Source organism: Chenopodium quinoa, unplaced genomic scaffold, assembly GCF_001683475.1.
Source record: "Chenopodium quinoa cultivar QQ74 unplaced genomic scaffold, ASM168347v1, whole genome shotgun sequence".
In the NCBI taxonomy this organism is placed as follows: Eukaryota; Viridiplantae; Streptophyta; class Magnoliopsida; order Caryophyllales; family Amaranthaceae; genus Chenopodium; species Chenopodium quinoa.
The window spans coordinates 4,422,821-4,442,546 of record NW_018743331.1 but is presented as its reverse complement, the minus strand read 5'-3'; the positions used below and the strand labels follow the sequence as shown (position 1 = coordinate 4,442,546).

The following is a 19,726-nucleotide window of genomic DNA, read 5'->3' as shown; positions in this document are numbered from 1 at the left end:
ATTATGACCCGAAAGCACCCTAAATACATTCCCCTAATCCCGAAACCACCCACATTCCTTTTTCTCACCCCCAAAACCACCCAAATTTCCTTATCTCATTCTTAAAATCAATCATACAGATATGGTTAAGGAGATTTGGAGTGATTTCGAGGATTGGAGAAAGGAGATGATTGGTTTTCGAGGATAGGAGGAGAGATCTAAGATGGTTTCGATGCATAAATAACCAAATTCCACTCATCTTGTTGTTATTAGGGGTATATGATGAATTTTTGTAACAAACTCACGGGAATATGATGAATTTAAAAATTTTCAAGGTATATGGTGAAAAAACCGTTTCTTTTATTTAGTGTAGGTTGTAATCGTGTTTTTCCGTTTAATGAACTTTTTGCCCAAAAAAAAAAAAAAAAAAAAAAAAAAACCAAGTCACTTAGGAGAGGATGTTATATCTGGCTGCCAATGTAGTGATTGTACTGGTAAGAAATTTAGCACAAAACGGAGCAAATCTCTGAAGCAACTTGAATATCACCACATTCATGGAGTCGTAAGCAAAAAGGAGGCTAAGAAGCGAGTATTAAATTTTATTAAAACTGTGTATAAAGACTCTATAATCAGAGCCAACACTCTGCTTACAGTTAGCTAAAGCTGTTGATTTGTAAAAGTTCGGATTTTTTCAATCAGATTTCCCCCTGACAACACCAATTATGTATCGGTTCAGACGCTGACCAAAAACCTTGGTAGAAAACGACTCTATGACATGCCGACGGGCTTCCTTGCCCATTTTTCCTGCCAAATTAGGATCTTGAATGAGTTTGCCCATAGCCAAAGAAAACTCCTGTGGATTAGGGTCACAAAGAAATCCCGTGACTTCGTGCTTAATAGTCTCAGTTGGTCCTCCACTGTCACATGCAATGACTGGTTTGTAGGCTGCCATTGCCTCCAAAGGTACAATGCCAAAGTGCTCGTCCTAAATAATCAACAAATCAGACTAGATTGGGCACAACCCTTATTTATTTGGCAAGATATAGATACAAACATACCTGTGGAGTATAAAGGACACACAGACATTCGGACAGAAGAGTGTTCCTTTCGCTAGTGGAGCAAGATGTAACGAATGTGACTCGATCAGTCACCCCTTCCTTTTGTGCTAGAAATTTAAGTTCCTCCAAGTACTCCACATTTTCCCTCAGTCTAGTATCATAGCCACCTGAAATGAAGGAATTTTTATGTACTCAGTAACATGATTCAAAGATAGACCTGCAACTGCAACAAGTGATCTTCTGGGGTAGAAAATATGAAAGGAAATTTATGAACCTCAGTCACATGATTCAAAGATAGAACAGAATTGCACCTAAAACCAAACAGGAATTAGAAGTAAAAGGAATGAAGTGTAATCCTTCACACCATCCCGGAAAAGATAAAGAGAATAGCAGGAGTGTAATCAAAGGACAAGACTTGTACAGAAAAATGATTCAAAAAAGGACCCAAACCAAAATAACTTAAAATGTAGAAATGATCTGTCCACAAAAGAAACTACCTCCAGACTACCAATAGCATGTTTACATGGAAGCCAAAACTATAGATTAAAATCCTAAATTGATCCATAAGCATCTGTAACAAAGCTAAATATATATTTCACTGTCAAGCAGAATAATTAAACACCACAAAGAAGCTACTTAACAAGTTTTCATCTAATAATACTCTCCAGCTGATTAGTCCCAACTCCCAAATCAAAATAATTAGCAGATACAGAGATGCAGAGTAGTACAACAATTCAACAAACACATGTCCACCTGAAATTTTATCAGGTACATGAGGGAACCTTGGACTTCTAAACGAGCTGTTGATGAGATGAGGGAAGATGGGTGTAAAATGAATTTCAGGCAAATTCACAGAATATCTGCATCTCTGAACTTCTTGGAAGTATAGTCATTACACGAGATTGAGGGGAGAAAATTATATTAGCTCCCTGCATAGGCTTTTTTCTGATAGAGGCTTGCTTAGCTTTTGTAGCAAAGCTTGGCGCTTCTCATACAAGGGGATAAAAAAGGCAACCACTACATGACAGTGGTTCCTAATCCCCTGGCCATCCAGTATCCTATTTTTGGTGCGGCTCAAGAATTTTAGTCCAAAGTTGATTAAAATAACTTAATTTATGATAGTCATTGGAGCTGACTGACAAGCATGGAAAGAAGTACTCTAATATCATCACAAAAAACCAACCTCCAAAGTTTTTATTCCAATCAGTGCATTTTAAATAATTACATAAGGTGCCAAGAAAATTAATTCTATCCAATCAAGTCTTAACAGAAACCAAAATTAGGATAGAAGGTAGCCTGAAAAATAAGAGTAGATTTAGAAAATCAATCAATCAATCAAAGCCTTAATCCCATAAGCGGGGTCGGCTACATGAACCAAAAGTGATTATTCCATGTAGTCATCGACAAAGTAGATTTAGAAAATATTCGAAATAAAAAAGGCGGACACTAACATTCAAATTGTTAAGAAATTAACAGTATGCATCAAGATACAAGAATCACTGAGCAAAATCTCCTATTGATCCATAGTGATCCTATACAATGATTATGGAGAGAGAGAGAGAGGGAGAGAGAGAGAGAGGGGGGTGGGAGGCTTGTAGATAAGGTTCAATGAAATACCCGCAATGGTCAGAGTTACGTCATTCTCTTCATTTCCCTCAACTTTGAGAAGCCTTGCAAATGCCGAAATTGCCAAATCAATATTCTTCTTTCGCTCAAAGCGATTGATTGACAAAAAATTCATTCTATACATCAGCAAATCACAAATTAGATACAAAACTTAGTCCATAATGAGATACATAACTTAGAAAAAGCCTAGACATAGCTGTTTAAGATATGCCTAGAACTAGAAAATACCAAGCAGGTTCGTTACTTAGAAGCATGAGGTTCACCAAATTGATCGACATTAACAGCAGGGTACAGAACTGAAGGATGAACTCCACCAGCATTTAGATGCTTAAAAGTATTTGCAAAAGTTGATGCAGTAAACTTACTGTTTACCAGGACTAGATCCGACATTCCTGTAAATCCGAGCATAAAAAAAAATTTATATTCTGAAGAACAATTGAAGGAACATGAGAATAGCTAAAGAGAGATTGCACAGACATACCAGTTGTCCTTTCTTCTATAATATCTATAGGCTTTCGGTATATTTTCCTAAGTAAAGTAGTGTGTTTAGCCAGCAAAAGATCCGGAAAATGACAATAAAAGACAACCTGATAACATAGGAAATCGACAAATCAAAAGTAGTGTTACCCCACATAGCATCAAAACAGGACCAGACCACACCATCGTTATTAATATATGCAGGAGGCTCGAGCATTTACCTTAATTGACTTTTTGAGCTTCAATAATGGAACCACAATGGAAACTTGATCGGCCAATACAACATCAAATGATGGCCACATGAACAGAACACAAAAGGCGACAAATATGCATCGGAGATATGCACATACAGCATGGAATCGATATAAAATATGCCTTGGTAAGAAATCCCCATAAACAGTGACTGGAAAGACACCTGGTAGATTTTTTGGAATAAAAGACATCAAAACTTATTCACTGCAAGAGTACATTATGGAGAAAAAGTACCAACAATATTCAGCAACAAACTTTGCTTCATGGATGTCACTATTTGTCATGCTTTCTTAAAAACTTGTCTTGTTATTAGTTTGCAATTCTTTGCAATTTTAGTTCATCTAGGAAATAATCAGCTAAAACAAGCAATATTACTTGTAATAGTGAAAATGAGATAAAATCGAAGGCTAAATGTCTTCTTTGGGGAGGGTTAACAGTCTTTTCACTGATGAAAAGGTAAAAAGGTGGAAACCATATTAGTATACTTCCCATGATCCTTGGATCTTGTGCTTTACAAGCTGGGCAACAAAGAGACTTCTAGATACACTTTGAAAGGAGCAAAAAGAGTAAATTTCAGTGCAGATCAACATGCACGGCTATTCTTACGATTAGAGTGGAGTGTTGAAAGGAGATATATGTGTTAATTTTCTGAAACACCATTTTTCGAATATAATTTTTTAACCTAACAACGAAAACTAACACATATATCTAAGCATCAATAATCCTCTAGAAACCAGTAATACAAGTAGGAGAAGAGTTATTAACTTATTATAAAACATCTTCACTCACAAAAGAGACGCTCTAATATATATAAATAATAATAAATAAAATATGGTAGGGATATCCTCACCGCTGAGAGTCTCTTCAAAACAACGATTCTTGTCATGATGAGATGTGAAAATGTGCACATTGTGCCCATGTGATGCTAGTTCCATTGCAGCATCAACAATCAATCTTTCAGCACCACCTACAAAACATGAAAAGTTTTTACTATCCACCATAGTAATAAAGCATGTCTTAATGACAAAATGCCAAGAAAAGGAACCCACAAAAGGATGAAAAGAAATAAAATTACAGCTGAACGATTTTAAAATTCATTGCGAGATCACATTCGATCTTTTGTGCTAGCCTACGGTTAGTATAATACCACAAACGACATTGTCTCGATGACAAAGTTCATACAATGACTTACATTGCAGCCATAGATTAAATTTGCATAGTGAGGTGATCAATCTAGTGCCTTGGACCGTGGAACAGACAGTTAATCTTCAACCAAATAATTAAATTGCAATTCCATACATCCAAACTCAGTTTTATTCAGACTCTAAATCAAAGTGGCTTCAATTTTAACAACTAATTTATAAAAATACTCACAATCTAACTCAAAATACACAAAAACTAATCAAAATTTGGCAATTTCTCATGATTTAAATACTCAATACAACACAATTAAGACTTCATTCTATTATAATTTCACTCTCCTTCCAAATCATAAACAAAATCCTTAAAAAAAACCATTCACAAATTCAATAAACAATTTTTTTGAGTACGACATTTTCTCCAAATCCCAGGCAATAAAAATTGAAAATTGCCTTGAGAATTTTTACTTGGATCTCCAATAAACTTTTCCATCATCCCTAAATTTAAACACCGGCCACCACAATCCATCGGTGGCGAGCCTACAACCTAAATCCCAATCTGAAAATTGGACCTCAACCATAGCAGAAAGGACCTTAATCCCTCCACGCTCATAAACATAATAAACAATCGATGACATACATAAATCAAAATTAATACAACAAATTAACATGACATACACAAATCAAAATTAATACCAACAAAAAAAATTGAAAAATTACCTATACCAAGATCTGGGTGTATAATTGCTATCTTCAACTTAGTATTTTCCTTGTTTGCCATAATAGTTGATCAAAGAAACCCAGCAACAAAAACAGGAGAGAGAAATTGAAACAAATTTTCTTGAAAGGGTGGAATCGACGGTGGGGGTCGTTAAAGTTCAAATCTTGCTGCCGGATTTGCCGTAATAGAGGTTTGGGCAAACGTTTTGACTGGCGTTTGAAGCCATTGAAACAAAAATTATGAATGGACAAAAATAGCCCTTGTTTTTTTTTACGTGAATCCTTTTGAGATTTTCTCTTTTATCAAGTAGACTGAGGCTATTTTCGTCTTCTAGTTTCCCTTTATTTAACAATCAGAAATTCATTCATCAAATAAAACCTCAAAATCAGTCAGATTTATAGGAGAGAACAAGAGAGAGAAAATGACGAGAGAAGAGATGAGTGGACCGCCGGCGCAGAAGGTTTATCGTCTTCTCTCTTTCGCCGCTGCCGGAGGTATTTTTCTATTATTCCTTTTCCGTAAATTCGATACAATGGTTATGCCGCGTGACAATTTTCTTATAACCCCGGGAAAAATAAGTTAGGATATGGTTTGGGTTTATGTTATGAAAAAACACAATATAGTACGAATAGTTTTCGATTGATTGACAATAATGTATGAATATTGTAAATTGGTATCACGTAGGATTTACACGGTTGTATTAAATATTTTCCGAAAGCAATCTTGGATCAATTATAATGATGATTTCTTGTGGTTTTTGTGATCAGTGATATGCACATTTGCAATTAACCAATGGAGAGTATTTGAAAGCAAAAGAGCTGAACAAAATGAGGAGAAGGAGAAGCAGCAACATCAACTACCTCATGATTCCCAGTCTACTGTTGCTCAAAAAGTACTCAAATAATTTCATTACTTTGCAGGTTTTTACAATTTTTATTGTTTTTTTCTTGGGAGATTGAGAAGTAGTTTGTTTGTAGAGTGAAATTATTTAATTTTAATTTGCCAATTGATTGAAAACTGTTTGAAAAGTTTGTCAAGAGTTTTCAATTCTTTGTGGAGATTTTGAGACTCCAATTTTTGTGTTAGACTACTAGCCATGTGTCCCATGTAACCTTATTTGAAATAAAATTGACTCATAAATAAAAGTCATACGCCATCTACAAAGAGATTTAGATCTAACAAATACATCATAGTTTCTTAACACTTGGTATACAATACTTGTATATTTTTGCCGCTTTAAAAATGAAGTATTATTTCAACCAAAAAAAAAAAAATAAATAAACGAAGTACTTTGAATGATTTATCTTTGGTGTAATTTTTTAGCCTTTTATTTCTCATGAATTTTGAGGTTTTGAAAGACCTAAAAATACAGTAAAGCTCGGCAACGTCGTTGCTTGCATTTCTAAATTTGATAATAGGACACTTATTTAAGAAGTAGGACAGTTAAAAAAAATGTAGGGAGTAATAGAGATGACACTTTTTATGTGTATATACTTAAATACTTATTAGTAATCTATTTGCAGTAACTAAGGCTTCTTACTTCATAAAACATAACTACTCATAGTATACATGACGTTCATGCATTATTTGAAAACTAGAAGTGTCAAAATAGAGAAGAACAACAAATAATAGGCATTGTTGACTAAGTTGAGTATGATGCTATGTTCTTTGCGGATGATGTTATGTTCTTTTTCAAAGCCAAGATTTGACACTGGACAACAAATAAATTTTCAGAAATCTCACATCAAATTCAGTCCTTTTGTTTCACCAAAACTTGCTACTGAGTTTAATTCTTCGAATCCCTAGTGTTCAGATTTTGGGAACACATTTAGGATGTCCGATTGATCTTACGGGGAAAAAGGCGGATAGTTTTAACTATCTTATAGAGATGGTTAAAACAAAAATCTTATCATGGTCTACGTGTAGACTATCACAATCCGCAAAACTAGTTCTCATAAACTCTGTCTTGATGGGTACCTCCGCTCATGTTATGAAGTCCCTGAAACTACCTTTATCTATTGCAAATAAACTAGACTCGATCATAGCTAGATTTTAGTGGGCAACAAGTGGAGAAAGAGGTATTCACTGGCTTAGGAAATCAATTATTCAGTTACCAAAAGGAATGGGCGAACCAGGAATTCGAGGTACTAGTACGATGAATAATACTCTTCTTTTCAAAAGTGTTCTAAGGACGCATAAGAATCCACAGCTCGTTGCATCTAAGGTTTTCAATGCAAAAATCCCATGTCTCATGTGTTATGGTATTCCGAGGACACAGGTGGCAGGGACCATTTCTTATGCTCGCAAAGGTTTCCACAAGGTCGTCTCCAGGCTTCTCCCGAGATTTGCATGGAAAATTGGAAGTCGGGAAAACATTAAGGCCTACAGTAGCAAATGGGTTAATGGGAATAATTCGAGTGGTTAGATCTAATCAAAACCTTCACGAGAGCATGCAATGGACAGTTAAGGATTTTATTGGTAAAAATGCTGGCTCCTGGAATGCTTCAATTGTCAGAGAAAAGTTCGAATGGGATAGCGCATATGCAATTTCAGGGAAAAGATAAGGGTGGGATAGCGCATATGCAAGTTCGAATGGGATAGCGCATATGCAATTTCAGAGAAAAGATAAGGCTGATGATTTCCTTTATTAGCCTAACCACAACTCTAGGAGGTTTATAGTTAAAACAGGTTATAGCTTCCTCTTGAATACTGTTCATGGCCAAGAAATGGATCATGATATGGATCGTATACCTTCTTTAAAATCATATGGAGGCTTCATATTCCTCCAAAATGCACCATGTTCATTTGGAAACTTTATTATGATGCTATTCCAACAAAGGAGAAACTTATACAACGAGGTATGCCAATGAATGAGATTTGTGACTATTGTGGTTTGGATGTTGAAACTTCAGAACACATTTTCAGGTTCTGTACTTTGGCTGAATTTGCGTGGATTTATGCCCATGTCACTAACAGCCAAACAATTAATGACTCTATTTCTGTTCCCTTGAGGGAATGGATTCAATCTTATATCCTCTGTTTTATAGTCGGGATGGAATACATAGTGAAGCTATGACAACCTTCATTGCAACCTTCATTGCAACCAGCGTGTTTTAGGGGCAAAACTGGTGATACTGGCAGTTTAACTAGGAATATTGAGGAAGCACTTAAAAATTTGGAAAAATTTAGAAAAGCTCTAGAGAGAGGTCAGAGCTTTTAGAGAGAGAAAGTGTGTTTTACTCACATCTTCGAGAGCTCCTCCGTGCCTTTCACTTTTCCGTTCGAATTTCCTTGAGTTTTCCGGTCAACCTTCAAGATCTTATAAAACTTTCATAGTTTTCTACTCGTACAGAGGTAACCATCTGCTTTCCTTTACTTCTTCTTTTTCCATACTTGTTTTATTATTTAAACACGAACTGGCATAATACTCGGCTTCGTTTGTTTCTCCTCATGAGGTCGGCCGTTCGCCTGGGACTGAGGAGTCTAGAGTGGACGGAGACGATTCCTCCTCTCTTTGGAGTGGGTTCATTTGTGGTGCGTACCAACTCACTCCCACCTATTCTTCTCTGTCCCTGCAGTCGAACATGGCGCGTACGAGACAAAGTACGAACGGGGTGTCCCTAGAAATCCAGACGACAGTATGGTGGACCCCCTAGTCCCTTATGATCCAAATAATACAGACAGGAAGAACACGGACACCACTGTTAGTGGTAGTGCATGCTCCGTAATAGAAGTGACTGCCTCCCTTCCTGAGTGCCAAAATCAGCAAGACACTTCTTCTTCTAGGGAGGCGTCCGGGCAAAATCCGGTACAACGCCTCTCCCAATATACCAGCTCAGTCTTGATGCCGTCCGAGCTGCCATCTTCTAAAAGGCATCCTTCAAGAAATCAGGCGGACACTAGGTTCGGCCATGTGGGATTGTTCGACCAAAATCCCCAATAACCCTCAATTCAAACCACCAGGTCGGCCAGGCCTAGGATTGGCATTCATATTGCTGAGCCGTACGACCTGCCCCCTCGCAGTGCTCCTCCTTTTGGAAATTAGGCCGACGCTAGGGGGAAACATTATAAGGGATCCAGGGGAGGGAGCTCGGCCAAAGCTGATGAACTGGACACAATGTTGTCCTTTGAGTTTGGCTCGGCCAGGGCCCCTGAATCCCAGGCCGCCGAGGAAGAAGCTGAGAACCCGGACGCCGATCAAGCAGTCAAAGAGGCCAACGTCGAAAATTTTAAGGACCAGTATGCCTGTACGGTCGGCGATGTTGCCTTAGGTTTTTTGCACCATAATTTTGAGAAGTTCCGAGACTCCCTCCATCTTGGAAAAGGTTATCAGCTCGTGGCGCCGACCCGCTCGTACTCGGTGGCCGCTTGGGAGAGCAAGAGGCAGCGGAAGATGTTTTAGTATCTACCGCACCGCCTTGGAAGTGGGCCTTTGCTTTCCCCTACATCCATTCGTTTAGGCTCTGTTGTACAAATACAACATTGCTATCTTCCACCTGTGCCGAACAGCTGGGTAAATATTTTTGGCTATTTGGTGACGTGCCTTCGGCAAGGCTTCAATCCGGACGTCCCACTTTTTTGAGAAATGCATTCCATGGTCCGCTTGGATTCCGAGACGGACGACTGGTTTATCTTGAGCACCCAGAAAGAGTATCTGGTGGTTCTAAACAGACCGTCCAAGTGGCGAGACTAGAAGCACCGATTCTACCGCATCAAAACCAATGACGAAGAATTTAACTTGCTGATGAATCGGTTCAATGCTGATCCAATTCAGCTCGGACGTGGGATGCACATGCCTTCTAAGCCGACTGTCCACCCTAACAACAGCTTCCAACTGGAGTATTTCAAAGCCTGGAAGGTGGTCAGTAATGGGAAAACGGTGACTATGCCATCCCATTGGATCCCGTTGGCCGACTGGCTTAAGAGTCCGGTATTTATGTCGGCTTGCGGTCTATACCGGAATTACCCTCGAGGTGGAACCTTGTGACTTGCCTGTTCGAATGCTTTTTCAACTTGAAAATATTCTAACACTTTCATTCTTCTTCTCTTTTCAGCCGAAGATCTTGCCATGTTGGACCCTGAGCAAAAAAGAGAGACCCACATGTCCGAGTTTGACTTGATGCGGTACAAAGTCCGCCAACAACAGCACGACCAGGCAAGGAGGTACTGATGATTTTTTTTTGCCGAGTTGATATGCTGGAGAGGGGATCCTTCTCTTTTTTACTCGGACGCAACTTTCTTTGTCATAATGCCGAGTTGACATGTTGGGAAGGGTGTCCTATCCGATTTCACTCGGACACCACTGTTTTACTTTCATGCCGAGCTGGTATGTTGGGAAGGGGATCCTTCTTAATTTTGCTCGAAGACTTATCTCACTTTGACTTTGACTTGTTCTTTTCAGGTGTCTACTCCCACTCTCCGAACGAAGAGGAAGCATTTGACCTCGACTTCCAAGGACGGCCAGTCGTCCAAGGCTAGGAAGACAACAACCTCAAAGGCTAAGTCTTCCCCTAATGCGGCCAAGACCGCGCCGCAGGCTGCCCAAAGCAATCTGAAGGAGAGCAACCCCAGCTCACACCTAGTGGGGTCTCCAAGTCCGTGTAGCCGCAAACTGAGGCGGTCCATGATGAATCCGTCCATGGGGGTGGAGGGGGTAAGTCGTCCCTAGCTAAAACGACCGGCAACATAACCTTGACTCCGCATGTTGAGGTGATTGACAAATCTGAGCGGCAAAAGGACGCCTCTCAGTCGGCCGAAGAGCAGCTCGGCTGCACTCAGGAAATGGGGGATCAGCCATTGCCCCCTCATACCTCTGCATTCAACATCCCATCTCTTCCATCATTCTTAGAAAATACATGAGACATACGTATGCTTTTTACTTGTGTTTTCATCACTTGTTCCAACAATCTAACTCCCCTTCTTGTTTGACACATACATTTCCAAGGAGATGCATATGAAACTATTCGGCCAATCGCTCACAGACGCTAACCGGTAGGCTATCCCAGAAGCCATGCAACGGGCTGTCCTTAAAGAGCAGCGGGACAAATTCTGCGGCATTGATGAGGGCTTCCTCGACCCTATGATAAACTGCAGCGCTGAGGTAACTACACTTTGCCCAAGCTTTAATACTTAGTTTATTTTCACATTTAGGTCTTGTAAACTTGTTTCCGTCCTAATGCAGATCTTCCCCAGGCTCAGTGCCTTCCTAGACTAGAAGGCCAAAGAAAATGAGAAGATCAAGGTGGCCTAGGTTGAAATAAGACGGATCTCTGATTAAAACATCGAAACAATTGCCATCTAAGAGATCCGGCATAAGGCGGCCTTGACTGCGCTATCAGAGAAGTCGGCTTAGTAGACTGAAGACATCGTCAAAATTGGCAATGCTCTCAAGCGGGAGTAGCAGGCTCAAGAGGCGCTACAGCTGGAGAGGGATGAAGCGGTCGCGAATGCCTCTTAGTGGAAGGAGCGCTTCAAAGCCTCTGAAAAACTAAGGAACGATCTGACCTCCTCCCAAGAAGCTCTCCGGACGACATTAGACAAAGTAGACTCCCTTAAGCTTGAGGTTGAGCGCTTGAACAATTCCATTGCAGACTTGTCGGAGCAACTAATGGCTCCTTGACCAATTAACCTTGAAGAGGCCGTCCGAATTAAGCATAAGGTCAAGGAAAAGCTAAAGAGCCGCTTCTACGAGGCATTTTCCATGATGGTTGACAAGGGCGAGACGACCTATTATCAAGAGCGCTTCACTCGCCGTCTTGAGCACGTCTGCCTCAAGGAAGAGACCGAGGTTGTTAACAAGTCCCCTACCGAGTTTGTTGAGACTTTCTCTGACTCCGAGGTCGAGGAGGATGATAAGGGAGAGGAGCATAAGAAGGTCGAGGAGGAGGATTTTGCCAAAGCTGATGAGAAGCCGGCTGAATGAGAAGCTCAGGTCCTCCGGCTGCTATTGATCAAGCTCTTTGTACTTCAATTTTTATTTCCTTATTTTGAACAATTTCAACTTTTGCCACCTATTTGAGTGGTTTTGTATTATACTCTTCTTTTTTACTACTGTCTTTTTGAACGACTTTTTTTTTTCCCTTCTTTCTTCATCCATACTTAGCATTTTTGAGCAATTTTTCATGACTTTATCTGCTTTTGCGTACGAATGATTTCTCACTCACTAGGGGTATGCCCCTTTATTCGGCATTTTGCCTAGTCCATATTTAAAGAGGTTTGATTAACTTAGTAGATTTTATACCTCAAAGGGTATGACGACTAGTAAGTTAATTAAATCATAATAATGATTGCCCTTGGACTAGGTGAATGCCGAATGAATTTTAGTTATACGGTCGTTTAATTGGCTTGTGCCGAGCCGTCCTTGATAATATCTCTCGGACGTAATCATGAAATTTCAAGTATTATCTCAACTTGATTATTTCTAAGTGATTGTAGGGCTTGGGAGCCTAGGTAGGCCCTTGCCCTTGAGGTAAAAATACCTCTAGCAATTTTTGGACTACCTTATGCCCTTGCTAGGCGTTTTACCCGACCGCTTAAACATGCTCCTTTAAGGGCCAAGCTGCTATGTTGCAAGCAGCTTCGTTTCTCTTTTTGGGCAAGAATTTAATAACAATGTTTGAATTTAATACCTTAGCACCATAGACCAGAAAGAATGGGGTCTCCTCTGTTGAACTTTTTGCCGTTGTTCGAATGGACCATTAACACATTGACCAACTCTTAGCACATAGGCCGCCTTCTTTCTCAAGCTTTCGCTTGATGATATTGGAGATCAATTTGTTGTATGCTTCAACTTGGCCATTGGCTTTTAGGCATTCGACTGAGGCAAAGCAATGTGCTATGCCCTGGTCACTCAGCCAATCCCTGAGGTGGTCGATCTTAATTTGCGGTCCATTATCGAACACCATTGATTGCGACACACCACAACGTGTGATTATGTTCTTCCAAATGAAGGCAGATGCATCTCTCCATTTAATCCCATGGATAGCCTCGGTTTCTACCCACTTTGTGAAGTAGTCAACAACTACTAACATGTACCGCCTCTGTTCGGATGTTGGAGTATACGACCCCAAGATGTCCATGCCCCATTTTGCCAAGGGAAGTGGACTACTTATTGCCGACAAACTGTTTGCCGGGCGGTGAATAAGGGTTGCAAATCTCTTGCACTTGTCACATTTTTTCACCATTTCCATGGCGTCTGAATTCATGCTCGGCCAGTGGTACCCCAGATGGGGTAACTTTCTCAGCTAAGATCCGTCTGCCTAGGTGTTATCCGCAATGGCCTTGATGGAGGTCGTCCAGTACTTCATGCCCCTTCTTGGCCGTAACTCACTTCAAGTAGGGCTTTACAAATGATCTTTTGAACAAGTCCTCTCCCTTCATCTCAAACCATGCCGCCTTTTTCTTCATTAGCCAACTCTCCTTTGGGTCATCCGGAAGAACTCTATCCTTGAGGAAGGAGATTATTCTGTCAATCCATGTGGAGCTTCTGTCAATGATTTGCACGGGCTTGGCATCAATGCTCCGCTTTTCTTTAACTTCCCAGAACACGAATCTTGGAGTATCACAGGATGCCGAGGAGGCTAGCTTGGATAGAGCGTTCTCTTGATGATTCTCAGACCGAGGGACTTATTGTAGGGTGAAATGTTCTAGGCTCTTAGCCTCATCTTTCCCATTTGCAAATACCTCATCATTGTTAGCTTCCTAGCCTCGTAGTCACATTCAGTTGGTTGACTATCAGCTGAGAGTCTGAACAGGCATCAATCTTTGTTGCCCCGGCCGCCTTACACATTTTAAGGCTGGCCAGAAGGGCTTCATACTCGGCCTCGTTGTTGGAGGCTTGAAACTGAAATCTCAAAGCATATTAAAATCTATCTCCTTTGGGAGATAGATATATGATACTAGCGCCGCATCCGGTCGCTGTTGCACTTCCATCCACAAAAACTTTCCAGATGTGATCCCCTGCCGGCTGTAAATCCGGCCTTGTCATTTTAGCCAAGAAGTCTGCAAAGTCTTGGCCCTTGATTGCTTTTCTGGGTTCGAATGCGATTTCAAATCCTCTCTATTCTAAGGCCCATTTAAGCATTCGACTGTTGGCCTCTAATGTCGTGAACGGCTTCTTCAATAGTTGGTCCGTGTAGACCACAGTCGAATGAGCAAGAATGTATGGCCTTAACTTTTTTGATGCCATGAACAATGCTAAGCCGAACTTTTCAATGGGTGGATACCTAAGCTCGACATTGTGCCGAACGTGGATAATGAAATACACAGGAATTTGATGGCCGTCCCTTTCAGCAAGCAGGACGACGCTTAAGGAATGATCTAAAAAAGCCAATTACATGTATAGCTTCTTATCTTTAAGGGGATCACTAGTAGAAAAAAGCAAATGGCTTAGTTGAATTTTTTGCCCCACTGAAACATAGTATCGTTTCTTATTTTGTGCTGGTCATCCACTGACATTCCTGTTTTTCATCATGATGAATTTCATGGAAATCTTGACAGTTCACTTGCTCCAATGTATGCTCAGATGATGTAGACTTACTTTTGGCTTCAGATTACTGATGGTTCTATTCAACAAGTTAAACAAGAGGTAGCTATGTTTTGCTCAGTCATATGTAATTTTATTTTTAAACAAGTGGTGGTGATTGATGATAGACTATTTTTTAGATGTAGAGAGTGACTTTTTTATTAATTTTTTAAATGAAGAATTCACCTTTTTAGGCTATTTAGTATCTTAGATATAAGCAAATGCATAGCCTGACATATGTCTTTATTTCCTTAGGAACGGAAATCCTTTGATGAAAAGTTCATTCAAATGGATACAAAAAGGCTCTGCAAGTTGGCATTTGGTGCTGATAGCCTGCAATTAAAGCCCATGATTGAGCCCCTACTGATATTTTTTTTCATATTTTTTTCAAGTGTAAAATTAGAGATTTTTTTATGAATATATGAGTTTTATGTTTATTATGTATATGTATAAGTGTTTGACAGTCAATTTATGTGAAAAAAGCAAAAAAAAAAAAAAAAAAATTATTATTTTTTTATACGAAAGGGCAACGGTACAGTGGGCCAAACCGCTGCCTATTATGCCTGACAATTTACTTGTAAAGAACAAATGGGCAGCAGTTTGGTGAGGGAATCGCTGCGCATTTCCCATGAATGGGAAGCGGTTTGAACCGCTACCCATTAAACAGGGCAATAGGCGACTCCCTTAGAGCCAGCGATTCAAAATCGCTGCCCATAAGGGGTTTTGAATCGCTTGCCATTTGCATTTTTCTACTAGTGGATTGACGAGCCGAGGAAGTGCATGCAAATGATTCTTCAACTGTACGAAGGCTTCCTCAGCCTCCTCTGTCCACTCGAACATTGCTTTCTTATTAATTGTCTGGAAAAAATGGCGGCACTTATCCCCTGATCTTGACAGAAATCGTCCGAGTGCAGCTAAGCAGCCGATCAGTCTTTGAACTTCTTTTATGGTTCTGGGCGATTTCATGTCTAAGATTGCATAGATCTTTTCAGGATTAGCCTTAATGCCGCGCTGATCAATAAAAAAATCCGAGAAATTTGTCGGACTCAACACCAAAGACACACTTCTTTGGATTTAACATTATCTTATGCCGCCTGAGTTCGGTAAATGTTTCTCAGAGGTCACTCAGATGATCGACTGGTTTCTTTAATTTAACAATCATGTCATCAATATATGCCTCCATATTCTGGCCGATCTAATCTCTAAAGACCGTATTCACAAGTCACTGAAATGTGGCAGGGGAATTCTTCAGGCCGAATGGTATGAATTTGTAACAGTACAACCCATGCTCGGTCACAAATGCTGTTTTTTTCTTGATCTTCTTCCCACAAAGGGATTTGATGGAAACCAGGGTATGCGTCCATAAAGCTCATTAGGGCATGCCTGGCCGTTGAATCAACTAGGCGTTCAATTTTAGGTAAGGGAAAGCTATCCTTAGGGCATGCCTTGTTGAGATCAGTGTAATCTACACACATCTGCCAAGTTCCATTCGGCTTCTTGACCAGAACTACATTGGCCACCCAATTAGGGTAATAACATTGTCGAATGAAACCAGCGTCCAGCAGTTTCTTCACCTCGGTTGCGGCCGCCTGATTTCTTTCTTCGCCGTGATTTCTCTTTTTTTACCGTACAGTCTTTGCGGCCGGATTCACAGCCAGCTTATGGACTGCTAAGTCTGGGCTTATACCCGACATCTCACGAACTTCAAATGCAAACACATCTTTGAATTCTCTTATTAAATTCACTAAGTCATCTCCAAGCAAGCCCATGCCCATAGTGCCCACTTTGACCGTCCGAACAGGCTGGTCTGGGTAGAGCACTATGTCCGTATAATCGCCGGCCGGCTAGGGCCTCAACTCTTCTTGCCGGCCGATGGTCATTAGCTGTTACGCTTGTTCTTTCTTGATCGACTTACGTTTCTTGAAAACCTGGTATGCTTGGAGTGACCCTTCTTCGGAGTTTTGCTCGGACGCTTTTCCATGTTCGTGTGATGTTGGCTTGGCAGCCAACAAATTACATTCTTTTTCCATTGTAGGGAATTTTTCAAACTCAACCTTGAGCCCCATTGTAATCATGCTTTTAAGCATGGTGGCGTCTAAAGGGAAAGAAGCTAGAGATAAAAGAGTCGCCAACAAGTTTTAGGAACTTGTAAACCGTTCACGGGTGTGAAGGTTACACCCCATTCACGATCACGGAGATCGCTAACTCCATAGTGGTACAGAACCATAACTGGATATTCAGGGATTATGGTACGAATCTAACCTAAAAGAGATTGAACTCGCCCTAAATCGGCCTTGTACGGAATATTTCAAACATCAAATTTGAGCCCCACTGCGATTATGCACTTAAGCATGGTGGCATTCAAAGGGAAAGAAGCTAGAGATAAAAAGAGTCGCCAATAAGTTTTAGGAACTTATAAACCGTTCACGGGTGTGAAGGTTACACCCCATTCACGATCACGGAGATTGCTAACTCCATAGTGGTCCGGAACCATGACTGGATATTCGGGGATGATGGTACAAATCCAACCTAAAAGAGATTGAACCCGCCCTAAATCGGCCTCTACTTAATTCTTATGATATTCATGTGTGCTTTTCGACAAACATACATACATCAAGTTAACCCTAAACCTGTTTAATCTATGTTAGTTGATTATTAATGCACAAATAAATCTATTATTGGATATCACTTGAACTAAAATCATATTAACCTTATATCAAATTATTAATTATCTTATTAGGCGTGATTTCAAGTAAAAATCCCCTTTAAACTTGCAAGAAAGGGTGTGATCAAGAAATATCAATAATATATAAATAATCATAATCAAACGACATATAATAATAATTGACACAACAATCATCATCATAATAATATCATCAAAACATGATTAATTGCAAGATCCTAGGCATGATACTAAACGGATTAATAACAAACCCTAGCATGTCACTAATAATAAAGATCAAAGCTTTATCCTAAACATGATACTAGAACATAATATTAGAAATCATAAAAGCATCCTAACATGATACTAGATATCATGAAAACATCCTAACATGATACTAGGAATTAATTTAAAATTTTAAGCATGATTTCTATATCAAAAGAATATTTAAGTAATCGAATTACTCACTTTGATGCCTCATACCTCTTTCTATCAAAACAATAAACACGTTAGTAACTTCAAGAAAGATATAAATCAAACAAATAAATTAAATATAAATAATTGAAATATAGATTTGGGACCAAACCCTCAGAAATATTAACCTTTCATGTTGAGGTTGAAGGCAACTATGAGAAGGGCTTGGAGTATTCAAGTCTCACAAAGGACGTATGGTGTGTGATGTTTTTAGGCTAAGGCTAAGAAAGAGAGAAAGAAAAGCTTACAGCTTAGAGAGGGACTAAGATGATGATTGTTGGTGAATGAAAACAGATGAAAGCATCCTCTATTTATAGAGAAAAACGAGGGAAAAGATCAGAAAAGAGTCAGAATTCGACTCGGAGTAAAACTGATCGTATCGCGAAACGCCAGCTATATCGCGGCACGATACTTATATCAATGCGTAATATTAGTATCGCAGCGCGATATAAGTATAGTCCAGCAATAGTTTTGGAAGATAGAATCTGTATGGAATCCTACTTCCAATCAAATTGGGTTAATCGTATTCCTGTACATATTCTAATTTTATCAGAACTAAACCTATTGAAAAACAAGTGTTTTATCCGAAGTAAAATTCTTAATATCTTTTCAAAAACAGGATAAGTTAGAACCTTCTAGAGGATTCTAGAAGATAATAATAAATCCTAAGGATTTAGGAATGACGTTAAAGGTTAATGGACCCTCCACATGATCATTAGGTCGCAGGTAAAGTTCGGTTTAGTATTTTGGCCATAACTTCCTCGTTATAACTCGGTTTGGGCTATAATATATCGTTGGAAAGCTATTTTAAAGCCCCATCCAAATATACCATTATTGGACCCAGATTATGGACCAAAATAAACTGGTTCAGACGTTTTTATAAAGATGACACGAAATGAATGATTTTCAAAGACACGAAATGAATGATTTTGGGTTTAAAGACACGAAATAAATAATTTTGGCTTAAAAAATTTAAAGAAAGGTTACAAATGGTCAAGGTTAAAGGGAAATTCATGAGACTCTTCAACTCTTCACCTAACTCGATAACTAAAGACGTGAAAAGTACTCATCACTGGGTTTGGTTTTTGGGGAGACACAATCAGGTGTCTACAGAAGCCCCCACTTTGACTGAGTTTGGAGAAACTTAAGTTTTGAAAACAAAAGTTAAATTTATCGATAGGGACGGAGAATGATTCAGAACGTTCTGCAATCCTAAATCATCCTTTTTAACGCGGGTACCTGTAGAAAACATCAGTTTTACAAATAAAGGAGTTAAGGGAGAAGAAAAAAATGCGTATCTGACACCAATGTATCGGTAGCAAACACTTTTGCCAGCTTTCCACGCCTTGAGAAATCCACTGGATGATAATTTTCCATGCCTCGGGAATCCTACCGTGAACCACTACGCCTCGAGTGAATCCTTGGATGATAATCTTCCACGCCTCGGAAAGACTTGATATAAGATAAATTCCAAGCCTCGGGAACTCCATCGCGAATCACTACGCTTCGAGTAACTCACAAATGAAAGGTGACAAGTATCCGCGCTTCGAGCCAGATGTCGTAGATTCCTACGCCTCGAGCAACCTTTTGAATGATGATTTTCCACACCTCGGGAAGTCTAATCTGGGACAGTCTCCGTGCTTTGTGAGCCTTATCGCAAACTCCTACGCCTTGGTGTACATCCACCGTCTTCTATGCCTTGAGAAGTGTGCAATGATCTACAATTTTCCTCGCCTTGGGAGAACTTGTCTAGTAATTACGTATCTTTACGCCTCGAGAAACTCGCAAAACAGTCAATTTTGTTGAATCAAGTTG

General features: G+C 39.7%; 1 protein-coding gene and 2 long non-coding RNA genes across 3 annotated transcripts; 2 read left to right on the top strand and 1 right to left on the bottom strand.

The window, feature by feature from the left end:
• Positions 1-495: 495 nt before the first annotated feature.
• Positions 496-5,477, bottom strand: LOC110737800 (alpha-1,3/1,6-mannosyltransferase ALG2-like). Its single transcript, XM_021918148.1, has 8 exons — positions 5,252-5,477; positions 4,243-4,359; positions 3,362-3,555; positions 3,145-3,250; positions 2,908-3,055; positions 2,655-2,779; positions 1,038-1,204; positions 496-964 (listed from the first exon to the last, which is right to left on the bottom strand). The coding sequence occupies exons 1-8, from the start codon at positions 5,310-5,312 to the stop codon at positions 671-673; spliced, it is 1,212 nt and encodes a 403-aa protein (XP_021773840.1). The 5' UTR covers positions 5,313-5,477; the 3' UTR covers positions 496-670.
• Positions 5,478-5,604: 127 nt separating this feature from the next.
• On the top strand, positions 5,605-6,280 carry LOC110737801. Its single transcript, XR_002514472.1, has 2 exons — positions 5,605-5,746; positions 6,020-6,280. It is a non-coding gene; the product is annotated as an uncharacterized LOC110737801 (long non-coding RNA).
• An 8,256-nt stretch (positions 6,281-14,536) lies between these two features.
• Positions 14,537-15,278, top strand: LOC110737506. Its single transcript, XR_002514416.1, has 2 exons — positions 14,537-14,838; positions 15,031-15,278. It is a non-coding gene; the product is annotated as an uncharacterized LOC110737506 (long non-coding RNA).
• The last annotated feature ends 4,448 nt before the right edge of the window (positions 15,279-19,726 follow it).